Source organism: Mus caroli, unplaced genomic scaffold (genome assembly GCF_978045245.1).
Source record: "Mus caroli unplaced genomic scaffold, Mus_caroli_1 scaffold_1, whole genome shotgun sequence".
NCBI classification, from domain to species: domain Eukaryota; kingdom Metazoa; phylum Chordata; class Mammalia; order Rodentia; family Muridae; genus Mus; species Mus caroli.
In genome coordinates this window covers 136,823,845-136,842,767 of record NW_028227256.1, presented here as the reverse complement: position 1 = coordinate 136,842,767, position 18,923 = coordinate 136,823,845, and the positions used below count along the sequence as shown (strand labels likewise).

Genomic DNA, 18,923 nt, shown 5'->3' with positions numbered 1-18,923 from the left:
TGTTAAGTTGCTAGTGTAATATCTCTCCAGTTTCTTTCCCAGAGCACTTAATGTTATGAATTTTCCTCTTAGCACCACTTTTGTTGTGTCCTGTAAGTTTGGGTTTGATGTGTCAACATTTTCATTAAATTCCAGGAAATCTTTGGTTTCTTTCTTTATTTCTTGCCTGACCAAGCTATCATTGATAGAGAGTTGTGCAGATTCCAAGTGTATGTGAGCTTCCTGCTGGTTTTGCTGTTATTGAAGACCAGCCTTAGGCCATGGTGATCTGATAGGATGTATGAAATTACTTCAATATTCTGGTATTGGTTGAGGCTTGTTATGTGACCAATTATATGCTTGACTTTGGAGAAGGAACCATGAGGTGCTGAGAAGAAGGTATATTAATTTGTTTTAGGGTGAAATGTTCTATAGATATCTGTTAAATCCATTTGGTTTATAACCTCTACTAGTTTCACTGTGTCTCTCTTTAGCTTCTGTTTCAATGACCTGTCCATTGGTGAGATTCAGGTGTTGAATTCTCCCACTATTATTGTGTGTTCAATGTGTAGTTTGAACTTTATTAAAGTTTCTTTTTTTTTATTAGGTATTTTCTTTATTTACATTTCAAATGTTATCCCCTTTCCCTGGTTTCCCCTCTGAAAACCTACTTTCCTATCCCCCTGCCCCTGCTCACAACCCACGCACTCCCGCTTCCTTGTCATGACATTCCCATACACTGGGGAATAGAGCACCCTCAGGACTAAGGTTCTCTTCTCCTATTGATGTCCAATAAGCCATCCTCTGCTACATATACAGCTGGAGCCATAGGTCCCTCCATATGTACTCTTTGTTTGGTGCTTTAGTCCCTGGAAACTCTGGGGGTACTGGTTAGTTCATTATGTTGTTCCTCCTTTGTGGCTGGAAGCTCCTTCAGCTCCCTTGGTCCTTTCTCTAGATCCTCTATTGGGGACCTTGTGCTCAGTACAATTGTTGGCTGAGAGCATCCACCTCTGTATTTGTCAGGCACTGGCAGAGCCTCTCGGGAGACAGCAATAGTGTCTGGGTTTGGTGACTGTATATGATTGATCTACACATGGGGCAGGCTCTGTACAGTCTTTCCTTCAGTAAAGTTTCTTTTAAGGATGTTTGTGCCATTGCATTTGGGGCATAGATATTCAGAATTGAGACTCTCTTCATGGAATTTCCCTTTGATGAATATCAACTGTCCTTCCTCATCATGTTTGATATATTTTGGTTTTAAGTCTATTTTATTGTATATTAGGATGGCAACTTTAGCCTGTTTCTTAGGATGATTTGCTTGGAAGACCTTTTACCATCCTTTTACTCTGATATAGTATCTGTCTTTGTTATTGAGATATCTTTTATATAGCAAAATGCTGAATCTTGTTTTCATATTCAGCTGTTAGGTTATTTTTTTTATAGGTGAGTAAAGCCCATTAATATTCAGAGATATTTAAGACAGATGACTGTTGGTTCCTGTTATATTTGGTTTTGTAAGTGGCTTTATGTGCTTGTGGTTCAATCCTTTTGGCATTGTTGTGAGATGATTAACATCTTACCTTTCCTTTTAAATAGGTATATTCCTTGTGTTGGAGTTATTCTAGGATCCACTGTAGGGTTGGAATGTTAGATGATACTGTTTGATTTTGGTTTTGTCCTGGAATATTTTGGTTAGCATAATATCTTATTTTCAATAAATTTGCCAGCAAAATTCATGGAGTCGTTGTTTTTAAAGGTGGAATATTTTTCCATTGTATAAATATAGCACATTTTCTGTATCCATTTTTCCTGTGAGAGGCATGTTGGTTGTTTTCAGGTTCTGGTTATTAGGAAAAAGGCTGTTTTGAACATAGCGGAGCAGTTGTCCTTGTGATATGGTAGAACATCTTTTGGGCATATGCCCAGAAGGGAAATACCTGGGTCTTCAGTTAGAACTATTTCCAGTTTTATGAAGAACTGCCAGATAGAATTCCAAAGGGGTTGTACCAGCTTGCAATTCCACCATCAATGGAGGAGTATTCCTCTTTTTCCACATCCTCACCAGCATCTGCTATCTCCTGAGTTTTTGATTTTAGCCATTCTTATTAGTGTGAGTTGGAATCTCAGGGTCATTTTGATTTGCATTTCCCTGAAGACTAAGGATGTTGAACTTTTTTTTTAGATCTTCTGTCATTCAAGATTCCTCAGTTGAAAATTCTTTGTTTAGATCTGTGCCCCATTTTTAAAAATTGGTTTATTTGATTTTCTAGAGTCTAGCTTCTTGAGTCCCTTCTATATTTTTGATATTAGCTCTTTATGGGATATAGGGTTTGTGAAGATATTTTTCCCAATTTGTAGCTTTCCATTTTGTCTTATTGTCTGTGTCCTTTACCCCACAGAAACTTTTCCCTTTCATGTTGTCCCATTTATCAATTGTTGATCTTAGAGTCTGAGCCATTGGTGTTCTGTTCAGGAAAATTTCCAGTTCCAGTTTTCAAGGCTATTTCCCCCTTTCTCTTCTAATAGATTCATCATATCTTGTTTTCTGTAGATATTCTTGATCCAGTTGGACTTGAGCCTTATGAAAGAAGATGAAAATGGATCAAATTTTATTCTTCTATATACAGACAGCCTTGTAAACCACCATACTTGTTTAAAATGCTTTGTTTTATCCACTGTATGGTATTATCTTCTTTTTCACAGATGAAGTGACCATGGGTGTGTGGGTTTATTTCTGGGTCTTCAATTCTATTCCACTGATTGACTTGTCTGTCTCTTTACCAATACCATGTGGCTTTATCACTTTTTCTCTGTAGTACAGCTTGAGTTAAGGGATGGTGATTCAACCAGAAATTCTTTTATTGTTGAGAATAGTTTTCACTATCCGGGTTTTTTTGTTATTCTATATTAAGTTGAGAATTGCTATTTCTATCTCTGTGAAAAAATGAATTAGAGTTTTAATGAAGATTATATTGAATCTGTAGATTGCTTTTGTTAAGATTGCCCTTTTACTATTTTCACCCTCTGATCTATGAGCATGGGAGAATTTTCTGTCTTCTGAGATATTCTCGATTTTTTTTTCTTCAGAGACTTGTCATACAGATCTCTCACTTGCTTGGTTAGAGCTACATCAAGGTATTTTATATTATTTATGACTATTATGAAGGGTGTTGTTTCCCTAATTTCTTTCTTGGCCCATTTATCCTTTGTGTAGAAGAAGACTACTGATTTGTTTGAGTTAATTTTATATGCAGCTACTGTTCTGAAGTGGTGTAACAGATAAGAGAAATTCTCTTGTACAATTTTTGGGATTGCTTATGTAAGCTATCATATAACCTACAAATGATGATACCTTGTCTCCTTCCTTTCCAATTTGTATGCCATTGACTTACTTTTATTGTCTAATTGATCTTGCTAGAGTTTCCAGTACTATATTGGATAAAAATAAAGAGAGTCAGCCTATTCTTGTTCATGATTTTAATGGGATCACTTCAAGTTTCTTTCTATTTAATTTGATGTTGGGTCTTGGTTTGCTGTATATTGCTTTTATTATGTTTAGGTATATGCACTGAATTACTGATCTCTCTAATACTTTTAGCATGAAGGGGTGTTGTATTTTTCAAAGGCTTATTCAGCATCTACTGACATTATCATGTAATTTATTTTATATATGTATATATTGAACCATCGTAGGGAAAAAGCCTACTTGATAGTGGTGAATGATCATTTTAATGTGTGATTGGATTTGGTTTTTCAAGAATTTTATTGAGTAATTTTGCATTAATATTTATAAGTGAAATTGGTCTGAAGTTCTCTTTCTTTGTTTGGGTCTTGTGTGGTTTAGGCAATGTGGTTTATAGATCAAATTAGACAATGTTCCTCCTGTTTCTATATTATTCAATAGTTTGAAAGGTGTTGGTATTTGGTCTTCTTTAAAGGTATGGTAGAATTCTGCACTAACACCATCTTGCCCTTGATTTTTGGAGGAGGTTTTTAATGACTTCTTCTATTTCCTTATTGAATTTGGGGCGATTTAGATAGTTTACTTGATGCTGATTTAACTTTGGTATGTGGTATCTGACTAGAAATTCATCCACTTCATCTAGATTTTGAGTTTCATTATCTATAGGATTTTGTAGTAGGATCTGATGATTTACTTTTATTTTCTCAGTTTATGTTTTTTGTCTCCATTTTCATTCCTGATTTTGTTAATTTGGATAGTCTTGATACCCTTTATTTAATTTGCCTGAGCAGGGTTTTCTATTTTTTGATTTTTTCCAAGAACCAGCTCTTGGTTTTATTGATTCTTCTTATTGTTCTCTTTGTTTTATAATTGGTTCATTTCAGCAATGAATTTGATTATTTACTGCAGTCTATTCCTCTTGGGGATGTTTGCTTCATTTTCTTTTAGAGTTTCAAGGTGTGCTATTAAAGTGCTAGTATAGGATCTCTCCAATTTCTTTATAAATCTTCTTAGAGTTATGAAATTCCTTCTTAGCATTTCTTTCACTGTATCACATAAATTTTGTTATCCTATGCTTTCATTTCATTGAATTTTATAAAGGCTCTAATTTCTACCTTCTTTCTTCCCTGACCAAGACATCATTGAGTAGATTGTTGTTCTGTTTCCAGGAATATGTGGGGTTTCTATTGTTTTTGTTGTTATTGAAGTCCAGCCTTAATCCCTGGTGATCTGATAGAATGCATGTATCTATTTTCTTGTATCTCAATCTTCTTCTATCTATTGAGGCTGTTTTCTGACTGATTTTATGGTCAGTTTGGAGAAAATACCATGAGTTGATAAGAAAAAGGTATATTCTTTTATTTTGGGATAAAATGTTCTATAGATTATTGTTAAATCCATTGGGTTTTTAAGTTTTGTCAGTTTCACTGTGTCTCTGTTTAGTTTCTGATTCAATGCCCTGTACATTGATAAGTGTGTTTTTGAAGTCTCTCACAATTATTGTGTGAGGTTCAATGCAGGTTTTGGGCATTAGTAACATTTCTTTTTCAACTGTGAGTGCCCTTGCATTTGGGCATAAATGTTCAGAATTAAGAGTTCATCTTGGTGGATCTTTCTTTTATCTGTATGAATAAACCTTCTCCATTTCTTTTGATAACTTTTCTTAGAAAGTATATTTTATTGGATATTCGAGTGGCTATCCTGCTCCTTCCTTGGAAGTATTTGCTTGGGAAATTTTTTCCCAGCCCTTTATTCCAAGGTAATGTTTGTCTTTATCACATGATTGTGTTTCCTGTATGTATAAAAATTCTGGGTCCTGTTTATGTGTCTAGTCTCTTGGCCTACGTCTTTTTATTCAGAAATTTTAATCCATTGACTCTGAGAGATATTGAATACCAGTTATTTTTGGTTTCTGTATTTTGGTTGTTAGAGGTGGTATTATGTGTCTGTGATTCTCTACTTTTGTTTTGTGTGTGTGAGATGATTAATATCTTGTTTTTTCTTTGGTGTAGGTACCCTCCTTTTGTTGGATTTTTCCTTCTAGTATCCTCTGTAGGGATAGATTTAGTGGAAATGTTATTGTTTAAATATAGTTTCTTTGTGGAATATCATGCTACCTCCGTGTATGGTGATTGAGATTTTTGCTAGTTATTTGTGTTCTCTTAGGGCCTGTATGACATCTGTCTGAGATCTTCTAGGTTTTACAGTCTCTTTTGAGAAGTCTGATGTCATTCAGATAGGTCTCCATTTATATGTTACTTGGTACTATTCCCTTACTGCTTTTTAATTTTTTTGTTTTGTTTTGTTTTTTTTTTTGTACATAGTGTTCTGATTATTATGCAATGGAAGGAGTTTCTTTTCTGGACCAAGTCCAAGGTATTTGGTATACTTTAGACTTCTTGTATGTTTATGGCTATCTCTTTGTTTCTGTCAGTTACAGAAGTTTTCTTTTTTTTATTAGATATTTTCTTCATTTACATTTCAAATGCTATCCCCAAATCCCCCTATAACCTCCTGCTCCATGCTCCCCAACCCACCCATTCCAGCTTCCTGGCCCTGGCATCCCCCTGTACTTGAGCATGTGATCTTCACAATACGTAGGGCCTCTCCTCCCATTGATGGCTGACTAGACCATCCTCTGCTATATATGCAACCAGAGACACAGCTCTGGGGGGGTACTGGTTAGTTCATATCATATCGTTATTCCTCCTATAGGGATGCAGACACCTTTAGCTCCTTGGGTACTTTCCCTAGCTCCTTCATTAGGGAACCTGTGATCCATCCAATAGATAACTGTGGGCATCCACTTCTGTATTTACCAGGAATTGGCATAGACTCACACAAGAGAGCTATATTAAGGTCCTGTCAGCAAAATGATTTTGTTGAGAACATTTTCTGGCCATTTGAGTTGGTAATCTTCTCTATTTTATGCCTGTTATTTTTTAGGTTTGGTCTTTTCATTCTATCCTGAGTTTCCTGGATGTTTTGGGTTAGGACTTTTTATACCTTGTATTTTCTTTGACTGTTCTCTCAAGATCTTTTATGGTATCTTCTACACCTGAGATTTTTCTCTCCTATCCCTTGTATTCTGTTGGTGATGCTTGGATTTATAATACCTGATCTCTCTGCTAGGTTTTCCATTTCCAGGGTTGCCTCCATTTGTGATTTCTTTATTGTTTCTCTTTCATTTGTAGATCCTGAATTGTGTTTTTCAATTCCTTCACCTGTTTTATTGTGTTTTCCTGTATTTCTTTCAGGGATTCATGTGTTTCCCCTTTAAGGTCTTCTACCTGTTTACTGGTGTTCTCTTGTAATTCTTTTAGAGAGTTTTTTTTTTTTTCTTCTTAAAGTCATCTCTCATTTTCATGAGATAGAATTGTAGGTCAGAATCTTGCTTTTCATGTTTGTTAGGGTATCCAGGGCTTGCTGTGGTGAGATAACTGGGGTCTGATGTTGCCAAGTTACATTTGTTTTTGTTACTTATATTCTTGTGCTTGCCTATCACTATCCGGCTATTTCTAGAGTTAACTGGCTTTGCTGTCTCTGCCTGGAGCCTGTCCCTCCTTGTAGGAAACTGTAGATATGTGAGGTGAATTAGAACAGGTTTTCTATGAGACAAAGTGTGCTTTCTCTGGTTAAGGTGAGTCTCCTGTGTCACTACTTAGGGAAGACTTCCTTTCACTCTGGCTATGGGAGATCTCCTGTGACCTTGGTTATGGCAAACCTCCTGAGAATCAGGCTGTTTCTGAGGGGTGCAGGTGAAGGTTGATGGAATGCTGAGTCTACCCTGGGCAGGGTTTTGGACTGGAACAAAGATGTGTCTCTGGCAGGGTGAATAGGTCCAATGTCCACTGGGCTCTGTAGGGGTCCCACTTATGCCAGGTATTTGGGCTGGTGAGACTCACTGTGAGCCTAGTTATGATGGACCTCTTGAAGTTATGTTGTCTCTGGGTGTGGGAGGAGATTGTACAGCACCTGATCATACAAGTACCATTTCTTGAAGATGCTTTCCATTTCTCACTATTTAATTTTAGATTGCTTATAAAAAAAACCAGGTGTTTATAAATATATGAATTAACAACTGGATCTTCAATTTGATTCCATTGGTAATCCTTTCTGTTTTCTGTATTTATGTCAATACTATGCTGTTTTATTTCCATATATCTGTAATAAAGTTTAAATCATGACTGGTGATAACTCTGGAACAGAATTCTTTTTTTTTTTAGTTAATTAATTAACTAATAAACTTAAATCTTTATCAAGACCCTTATCCCTCCTTTCTTTCCAGTCCCAGCACTACAAATCCCCCCAAATTACCCTCTCCCCTTCTCTGAGGAGAAGTAGAAGCTCCCCTTGGCTATAACCACACTCTGGGACATCCAGTTGCAGAAGGGCCAAGTGCATTCTCTAATATTGAGACCAAACCAGGCAGTCAAGTTAGGGGAAGGGGATACAATGTCAGGAAACTGAAACAGCCTCCTTCAGAATTATATAGAAAACTAAGCTGCACATCTGCTACAAAAGTATAGAGTGACTAGATCCAGTGCTGACATGCTCTTTAGTTTTTAGTTCAGTATCTGTGAGTCCCCATGGGCCTAGGATAGTAGATGTTGTAGGACTTCCTGTGGTGTCCTTGACCCCTTCTATTCATTCAATTCTATGACTCACTCTTCCACAAAGCACTGCAAGCATGGCTGAATGTTTGACTGCAGGTCCCTGTATCTGTTTCCAGATGCTGCTGGATGCAGCCCTTAAGGAGGCATTTATGCTAGGCTTCTGTCTTATAATCACAGTGGAGTATCATTGAAAGTGTCAGGGGTTGTCTCTCTCACATGGAATGGGTCTCAAGTTGGGCAGTCATTGGTTGGCCATTCTCTCAGTCTCTGCTCCATCTTTATAACTGCATATGTAGTAGGCAGGACAAATTTTGAGTTGATAAAGATCTTTTTCCAATCTGTTGGTTGCCTTTTTGTCTTATTGAAAGTGTCTTTTGCCTTACAAAAGCTTTACAATTTTATGAGTCCCATTTGTCAATTCCTGATCTCACAGAACCAGCCATTGGTGTTCTGTTCAAGATTTTTTCCCCTGTGCTCTTCCCTATATTCTCCTATATAAGTGTATCTGGTTTTATGTGGAGTTCCTTGATCAACTTAGATTTGTGCTTTGTACAATAAGATAAGAATGGATCAGTTTGCATTCTTCTACATGCTAACCTCCAGTTGAGCCAGCACCATTTGTTGAAAATGCTGTCTTTTTTTCCATTGGATGGTTTTAGCCCCTTTGTGAAAGATCAAGTGATCATAGGTGTGTGGCTTCATTTCTGGGTCTTCAATTCTATTCCATTGACCTACCTGTCTGTCACTGTACCAGTACCATGCAGGTTTTTGTTTTGTTTTGTTTTGTTTTGTTTTGTTTTGTTTTGTTTTGTTTTGTTTTTATTCACAATCGCTCTGTAGTACAGCTTGAGGTCAGGGATGGTGGTTTCACAAGAGGTACTTTTATTGTTGAGAATAGTTTTTGCTATCCTAGCTGACAGGAGCTTGATAGAGCTGTCTCCTGAGAGGCTTTGCCATTTCCTGACAAATGCAGAAGTAGTGCTCACAGTCCTCCAGTGGATTGAGCATAGAGTCCCTAATGAAGGAGTTAGAGAAAGTACCCAAGGACCTGAAAGGGTTTGCAGCCCCATAGGAGGAACAAAAATATAAACTAACCAGTACTTCCAGAGCCCCTGAGTATAAATCACCAAACAAAGAAAACACATGGTGGGACTCAGGGCTCTAGCTGCATATGTAGCAGAGGATGGCCCTTGTCAGTCATCAATGGGAGGAGAGGCCCTTGGTCCTGTGAAGGTTCTATGCCTCAGTATAGGGCAATGCCAGGGCCAGGAAGTGGGAGTGCATGGGTTGGTGAGCAAGGGGAGGAGGCAGAGGGAGAGGATAGGGATTTTCCAGATGGGAAATTAGGAAAGTGGACAACATTTGAAATGTAAATAAAGAAAATATCTAATAAAATTTTTTGAGTTGAAGGTTTTGTGCATGTTTTTGTGTCCCACTCCCTCCACTGGAAGTTCCACATTTTACAGAAGGTAGGCATTTCAGTCTCCATATCCCCTACTGTTAGGAATCTCAGTTAGCATTACAGCATTATATTAGCATCACCTCAATAGACTTCTCAGAACCTCCTTCATTCCAAGTCTCCATCTACTCCCAGAGATTGGTTACCACAGTCAAGATGATATTTTCTAGTTCCAACGAATTGTCTGAAAATTTCATAACTTTTTTTTAAACAGCTGAGTAGTATTTCTATTGTGTAGATATACCACATTTTCATTATCCATTCTTCAGTTGAGGGGCATGTAGATTGTTTGCAGTTTCTGGCTATTATGAATAAGGTTGATAGAAACATATTTGAGCAAGTGTCCTTGTACTATATATAGTAGGGAATCTTTTGTTTTATGCTCTGGAGTGATATAGCTGGGTCTTGGGATAGTTCTATTCACAATTTTCTGAGAAACTGAAAAATTGATTGCCAAGTGATTGTACCAATTTGGACTCTGACTAGCAGCAATGCTGGAGTGTTCCCTTCACTGCACATCCTCGAAGAGATGTCATGTCACATATGTCTTTGATCTTATCCATTGTGAAAGGTATAATATGCATTCTTAGAGTCCATTTAATTTGCATTTTTCTGATGGATAAAACTATTGAATATTTCTTTTAAGTGCTTCTGAACAGTTCCAGATTCTTATTTGTTTGTTTGGTTGGTTTGGTTTGGTTTGGTATTTTTGAGACCTGGTTTCTCTCTATAGCCCTCATTATCACTCTGTTGACCAGGCTGGCCTCAAACTCTGAAATCCACTTGCCTTTGCCTTCCAAGTTTTGGGAATAATGTTGTCTGCCACTACTGTCCAGCCAGTTCAAGATTCTTCTGTTCAGAAGTCTCTGTTTGACTTTGTACTCCATTTTTAAATTGGCTTATTTGTTTTCCTGCCTTGAATTCTTCATGTATTTTAGATATTAGTTCTCTGTCACATGTAATATTGGTAAATATCTTTTCCCATTCTGTAGGCTGCTACTTTGTCCTGTTGATGACATCCTCATCCTTGCAAAAGAATTTCAGTTTTATGAGGTCCAATTTATTAATTGTTGATCTTACTGTCTGAGCTATTGGTGTTCTGTGGAGGAATTTGTTTTCTTTGCCAATGAGATCAATACAGTTCTGCCTTTTCTCTTTTATTAGATTCTGCATCCAGTTTTATGTTGAGGTCTTCAGTCCAATTGTACTTCAGTTTTGTGTAGAGTGATATATATGGGTATATTTGCATTCTTCTTAGTACTGCTTTCATTGTGTCCCACAAATTTTCGTGTTTTATGCATTCATTTCCACTGACTTCTTGAAAATATTTAAATTTTTTCTTCATTACTGTCAGGATCCTGTAGTCCTCAGTAGAAAGTTGTTCAATATTCAGGGGTTTGGAGGTCTTTTGTTGTCCTTGTTGTTATTGAAATCCAGGTTTAATTTCTTGTGTTCTGATAGGATGGATGGAGGGGGTTATTTAAATTTTCTTGTATCTGTTGGAATTTGTTTTGTGACTAAGTAAGTGGTCAGTTTTAGAGAAAGTGTTGTGAAATGATAAGAAGAATTTACACACACACACACACACACACACACACACACACACTTTGTTGATTGTTGAAATGTTTGTAGATTTCTGTTAGTTCCATTTGATCTGTAACATTTATTTGCTCTAGTATTCCCCTGGATGATCAGTCACCTGGTGAGAGTGACTGGTATTCAAGTCTTCCACTATCACTGTCTGAGGGTTGACATTTTTAAGCTTCACTAACTTTCTTTTACAAATGTGGAAGCCTTTGTTTCAGGGCATAGATGTTAAAAATTGAAACATAATCTTTGCAAATAATTTCCTTGATGAATAATCAGTGGTCCTTTCTCATCTCTTTTTCTTAATTTTGGTTTGAATTATATTTTCTTAGGTATTAAATTGAGTATATTTCTTCTTAGATCAATTTGCTCACAAATATTCTAAAATCCTTTACTCTGTTTCAATGTTTATCTTTGAAGTGGTAAGATCTTATATGTAGCAGAGGATTTTTCTTGCTTTCTCAACCATTCTGTTAGTCTTTTCTTTTTCTGAAAAAATGAACTCATTGATATTTAGAGATATCCATGACTAGTAATTACTAATTCATTTTATTCATTATTTTATTTTTGGTGGTGATAGTGTGTGTGTTTAACTTCTTTTGGTTTTGCTAGTGGGAGTGTATTTATTACCTGTTTCCTCTGTATAGTTAACCTCCCTGGGCTAGAGTTTTCTTTCTAGTAGCTTCTGGAGGGTGGTGTTTGTAGATAGATATTGTTTAGATTGTAAAACCTTGCCTATTCAATATAGAGTGATTAAAAGTTTTGCTGGATATAGTAGTCTGGACTGGCTTCTGTAATATTTTAGAGTCTGAATGATATCTGCTTTTCTTTAGATTTTTACTTTTAGAAGTCTGATGTAATTCTAGTATGTATACCTTAGTTGCTCCTTTTTCCTTTTAGCTTTCAATATTCTTTTTCTGTTCTGCATGTTTAGTAATTTTATTATTATGTTTTGAGTGACTTTCTCTTTTTGTCCCATTAATTTGGTGTTCTGTGTGCTTCATGTATCCTTATAAGTAATTGTTTCTTTAAGGCAAGAAAAATTTTCTTTTATGATTTTGTTGAAATGATTTTCTGGGCCATGGTCTTAGTTAGGATCTTACTGCTATGAAAAGACACCATGGTCAAGGCAACTCTTATAAGGACAATATATAATTGGGACTGGATTACAGGTTCAAAAGTTCAATCCATTATCATCAAGACAGGAACATGGTAGCATTCAGGCAGGCATAATGCAGGAGGAGCTCAGAATTCTACAGCTTCATTTGAAGGCCACTAAAAGAAGAGTGACTTCTAAGCAGCTAGGATGAAGGTCTTAAAATCCATGCCTACAGTGACATACTTTCTCCAACAAGACCATACACGTTGGGCTAAGCATACTCAAATCAGTAAAGGCTTTGAGCTGGATTTTCTCCCTTTATTCCAGTCTTTCTTAGGTTTGGTGTTTTCATAGTATCCCTGATTTTCTGGACTATTTTGTGTTCAGAAACTTTCAGATTTAGCATTTTCTTTCGATCAATGTATCTATTTCTTCTACTGTGTCTACAACAGCTCATCTCTTTTATTCTATTGGTGATGCTTGCATCTGATGTTTTCTTTATTTATCTAGACTTTTACACTTCCAGAATTCCCTCACTTTTTGCTTTCTTTACTGCTTCTATTTCCAGTTTTAGATCTTGTTGAGTTTTATTTTTTCCCTTCTTTTTTTTTTTTGATTCTTTGACGTTCCTTAAGGTATTCATTCAACAATTCAACTTGAAGCCTTGCTCATTGCTGTTATGGATGCAAAATGTCCCAACCATGGGCTAGATTATTAGACTGAATCATACATAATGCCATACTACTTACTAATTTCAGTTATAGATAGCTTTCTAATAAATTCTTTATAAAATTTAATGACTTGTGTTCAAATTTTCATAAGTAGCTCAATATTTAATACATTTAAAAATAGCCAAAATATTCCTTTAATTGTATAAATAGTTTGTTATAGATCTATATAAATCCATCTTTCAAATAAAATTCAGTTACGATACAAGATATAACGTAGAAGAATAATACATACATGCTACTGAAAGAAATGGAATTAAGTTAGAAAACATGATACACAGAAGATGACTACCAGTAGACTGGTAGGCCACCACCCACAAACCTTCCCTGCTCTATTGCTTCACTTAGGCCAGACACCCACTCACCAACTATAGGTCCTTCTTATCAGAAGACCAACCTCCAACTCAGTAAATGCATATGTACCAGAGTCCACACAAGCCAACGATAAGTCTATCTTCCATCTCTGGTGGAGGTCCCATGCTCAACCATCCACAGAGATCCAATGACCACAGAAGAAACAGAAACTAGAGCAAAAAAAGACTTATCTGACAAACATAAACACAGAAATTAACATCTAGAGATAAAATTCATTCTAAACACAGATGTTTATAAACCAGTACAAGAACAAAAAACAAAACCAACAACAGATAGAGCAACATGTTACTACTAGAGCCCATGTATCCTACTTTATCAAGCCCTCAAAACAACTGAAGCACAAGAAAATAATAGACAACCTAGAAGAAGAGGGGAATAAGCCTCTTAGAGTAATTGTGGGAAAGACAAACCCTTTCTCTAATTCCTCCACTGGGGATCAAGTGCTCAGTCCCATGTTTGGCTGTGAGCATCCACATCTGTATTGGTCAGGATCTGGCAGAGTCTCTAAGGAGACAGCACTATCAGGCTCCTGTCAGCAAGCACATCTTAGCATCCACAATAGTGTCTAGATTTGGTGTCTGCATGTTGGATGGATCCCCAGGTGGGGCAGTCTCTGGACAGCCTTTCCTTCAGTCCCTGCTCCATTCTTTGTCCCTGTATTTCCTTTAGATATACTGGGTTAAAATTTTAGAGATGGGTAGGTGGCCCCATCCCTCAACCAGGTGTGGCATGCCTAATCTCTGTAGTGTATCAGGTTACTGACATGGGTCCTTTAGCCTTGTCTATGTGAATGTTGAATGCAACCAGATTTTTGTTGTCATTCCACAGATTTGCATGTGTAGCTTTCTTATTGATACTTGTATATAGTGGGTAAACATTACAAAATGAGCATCTGTAATTATTTTGTTGGGGGAATAATTTGGCGCCACAAATGTATGTAATTTCATTCACCTCCATCACAATCCCTTGAATCAAGTAGCAGTGCTCTGGGAAAACTTACTGGTAGTGGTTGGGATTGAAAAACTGCAGAATAGGAATACTGAGTTTGATTGATTTCCATTTGATGTTATTTAGATTTGTTTGGCGACCTTTTATGGTACAACTTGAGTCATCAGAATATCAATAAAACTTTTCAAGGGGATATCTTTCTAAAGGATTATAGTGATTAAAGGAATATTTACTGTCTTCTATTTTGACTATCTTGAATAGTTTGTGCTCTGGGAACCTTTGACCTTAATTTTTGGGGTAGTTTTTCTTCTCATGTTCTTTAACAGAGTGTCTTGTAATGTGCTAGTGTGCTGATATTTGGCCAGATGAGCTAGAGGACGACCACTGAGTAATTGAGAATTCTGCTCCATATTTTCTCTGTTCTTGTCTCTCTATGCCACAAGTCCAGTGACTCCAATCTTTTTGAGCAAAGTAATTTTTGCTGCTTAAATTCAATAAAATACCCATTATTTTCTTCTTTAGTTCTCAGTTTGCTATTTTCTAGAAAATTCTCTTTTACACAAAACTACCTCATATCTTGCTACTCTGGAACTGTAGTCCAGTGTTCTTTGTTTTGTAAAATGTGGCATTGTTAATTTTCACCTTAATATATTTACTTATTTTTTGTGTCTACTACTCTATTTTACTTTTTGTTTCTTTATACTTTTATTATATTTTTTACAACAATCAAATACATTACTTTTTTTCTATCCTTCATTAAACTTTGAACAACCATTCTATTTTAGGCATGCAGCTACAATGACATTGGAAATTATTGGTACTGGTGTCTATAATAATATTGGATAGGTTTTCTAAGATCATTGTTCGACTCCAGGAACCCTAATGGGATAAATGGGTTCTAGGTTTCTATCAGATCCAATTATTCTTAAGCTGAAAGACAGAGTGAAGGAGTAAATGAATGAAAAAAGAAAAAAAAGAAAGAAAGAAAGGAAGAAGCAAACAAACACAAACAAAGACAATGTTGTCCAGAGTTCTGACAATCTGTAAGATTATCGATTCATTTTGACAATAACATTAAGTATATTTTAGAATATACTATAAGTCCTTTAAATTTTACTTTGTTGGAAAACAAACATTTTCAGATGACTATGACAATGTATCTTATAACCTATAAGGTTTGTTGTTGTTTGTTTTTATTTTTGCAGCCTATATAACGTGAACAACTTTGATTATTTCAGGTCTTCACATTCAAATGACTAATGGCTACTTTTGTATTTTTTAATATTGTAAATCCTTAAGCTGCTGTGCATACACTAATTTTCCTAACTTTTTACCATTTTAGAGACATGTTCAGTATCAGATATAGAAATTGAGAATGGGTTTTTTTCTGAGTCATTTCATACATATGCTCTAAATAGAGAAACATCCTATAGATGTAAGCAGGGATATGTGACAAATACTGGAGAAACATCAGGATCAATAACTTGCCTTCAGAATGGATGGTCACCTCAACCCTCATGCATTAGTGAGTATTTTATTATATTCCTTCAGTTATACTGATGGTGCATAGCAGTTTAATTTTATTCTTTCATTTGAAAATTTCAAGAAAAAATACACACCATTTTTTTTCTATTTTGACTTGTTCCTGCATTGTAGAGTATCCGTTCATTTGCCTTTTCAATGCTTTAAAATATCCTATAGTTTTAAATCAGGTGAAGAAGCCTTTGAAGAGCTGCAACTTCCTGAAAGTGTGATGACCTTATAATATGTATTTGACACTGTGAGTTAAGGTTCATGTCAGAACATCTCCCTCTTAGAAGATCTTTTAAAATATATTGATATTGGAAAGAAAGAAATGCTTCCAGGTACCAGCAAAGTTTGGTGTTTGGAAACATTCCCTTGTTTTAGGACATTGAGTTAGTGAGTATTTTCTAGGATCAACAATTAGTTCATCTAATCTTATTTATTAGAAAAATACCCAGTGCTATTTTTTAAGTAGTATTCAACATATCTCAAATGATAAGTTGATTTAAGATATACACTAATTTCATAATATTTAATATTTTTCAGCCATTGTAATTTTACAAGATATTATTAAAGAAAAGGCAATTAAAATTATACCCATGTATTATTCATTTCTGCTAAATAATAATTGACAAGGATTTATTGGATGTTCTTACTGTGAAAAAGAAAAACCTTGATATAATACCTCTTTTAAATTCAGCTAATCTACTTTCCATTATTTTACGAGTCATTTTAATCCCTAAACATAGTATATTAATTGACAAAATCCTATCATATTTCCCTGAAAATATACATTTTCACTTGTCTATTTTTTTGGAGTGTGCAATAAGTATATGAAAAACTGAGCTAAGAAGCTATTTCTAAATTAAAATTTTATAAAAGTTTTAGAAAGGAAATCAATGCTATCTCCTATTTCAATAACTTGCAAGAAAATATTGTTAGTCTCCTTAGATTCCTTCAATACTATATTTAATGTGTTATCATATATTAATCTATACAGACTTTTATTCTCATGTTAATTACTCATATTGACTATTGACACATTAGAAATAAAATTATCTCTTTAATTTTGCACTAGAGTCTTGTGAAAGGCCTGTATTTGAGAATTCTGTAACTATGAATACTAGGACATGGTTTAAGCTCAATGATAAATTAGACTATGAATGTCTCGTTGGATATGAAAATGAACATAAACATACCAAAGGCTCTATAACGTGTACTTATTATGGATGGTCTGATACGCCCTCATGTTATGGTGAGTGCTATTTTCTCTGGAATATTTTTTTAAAGAAAATAATGAATTTATGTGCTAAAAATAGAAATTCCTAGAATCTTCCTTATGATTTCATGTAACCAATGAAAAAGGACTGTTTTGAAAGCCATTGATGTTGATATTTGCATTTATTATTTCATTACATTCACTTATTTAGTCTGTGTGTATACATGCATACATGTGTGTGTTTATGGAGGTGTGTATACTGCAATACACATGTAGGTGTCAGAGAAGCTGTGGGAGTCAGCTCTCTCTTTTCATCATATGGGTCTGAGGGATTGAACTCAGGACTCCAGGCTTAGAGACAAGCACTCTCTCTGATTGAGCCATCATTCTGGCCTGATAATCTGTTTTTAAAATAATATATCTGTCAGTTGTATATGCCACCAGATTCTAGCAATTAGGGTTCTAGCAATTAGGACCCTGGATCAAGTGATTTTTAAATTTAAGTATATTAGACTACATACTAAGTTCTGTTTCCAAAAGCAAACAAACCCAAAATTTCATTAAATTAGTGATTCCTTTGTGTGGCCTTGGTATATCATGTATCTCTTATCAGAGGACAATTTTTTTATTATTCAAGCTCTTAATCATGTAAACTAGGTCTCCATTATCAAAATTAGAACGAAGTATGAAACTAGGTCATGAAATCTTGAGGGCTGGAGAGATGGCTCAGTGGTTAAGATCATGGGCTGTTCTTCTAGAGTTTCGAAGTTTAATTCCCAGCAACCACATGATGGCTCAAAAAGATCTGCAATGAGTTCTGATGCCCTCTTCTAGTGTACAGGTATCCATTCAGATAGAGGACTCAGACATAAAGTAAATACATCTTTAAAAAGAAAAGAAAAATGAAATAAAAAAGAAAACTTGAACAGTGTGAGGGCAGAGGAAAAAGGACAAAAAAATTGAGAAAAAAATTTTTTTGAAAGACTAGTAGCAGATACGGAGAAATCTGATTTGCAGATTCAAGGGTGCACTCAAATGTGGATGTCCTCCCTTGTCAAGATATCTTGGGAGGTAGAAGTATGATATTCTTGAAGTACAGGCCAGACTGGTTTATATAGGAATTGTGTTACAGCTCTGAAGGGAAATGCTTCCCCAATGATGTTGCTGCAGCCCATTGGAGGTGTGACAGCACTGAAGAGAAATGTACACTGGCTGCAATGAGCCAAGGAAAAGCACGAAGTCATACCACAAATAGCAAACCTCACACAAGGCTTTTATAGAAGAGACATGAGAAATCTGTGTCTGCTCCAGAGTGAAGCAGCAAAGAGTTAGCAGTAGTTTGATTTGTATAGGGTTTCTTGGGGGGCTGGGGGTACATATGATTTCAAGGGCACCTTAGGGTTGGTGGGATTTTTTTTTTTAACCAGGTCTCAGAACAAGCTCAGTGATTGGTGAGATTTTGAGTTCATCTAGGATCCTTTCCCTCCATGTAGGAGGGAACTTGGCCATTAGCATCTCAAGGAACATAGCCATTATAGTAGTCTCTTGAGGTGGGGCTTGGTCACTTGTCTGACCTCAAGGGGCTTACAGTAAGGGAGTGGCTGCCTATGCTTGGCCAAAATGCTGCAGGAAACTGAGCAGGAGGCAGGTAAATATAAGATTGGGGCAGGTGGGTGAGGGTAGATAGAGTGAGTTTAGGAGGATGAACATTTACAGGGTGGGGAATGGTGAGATTTCAAGATAAACCCAGGGATTAGTGTGTATTCATGCTCAGAATTGGTGGGGTTTCTGATTTGAGGATTGGTAGGTTTGGGTAGGTTTTAAATCTGGAAATGGGTTCAGATCTTTTACTCTAAATGAACACATCTCATAAACAGAAAAACAGCAACAAGTGTCTTGCATATTTTTAAAAAATCAAACTAA

General features: G+C 35.9%; 1 protein-coding gene across 3 annotated transcripts in view; it reads left to right on the top strand.

The window, feature by feature from the left end:
- Positions 1-18,923, top strand: part of LOC147006134 (complement factor H-like) — an 85,729-nt gene that overhangs the window by 34,923 nt on the left and 31,883 nt on the right. For all 3 annotated transcript variants that reach the window (XM_085841634.1, XM_085841632.1, XM_085841631.1), the window contains 2 exons: positions 15,600-15,782; positions 16,860-17,036. In XM_085841634.1, the coding sequence (XP_085697760.1) occupies positions 15,600-15,782; positions 16,860-17,036 (360 nt within the window). The remainder of the gene's footprint in view (positions 1-15,599; positions 15,783-16,859; positions 17,037-18,923) is intronic.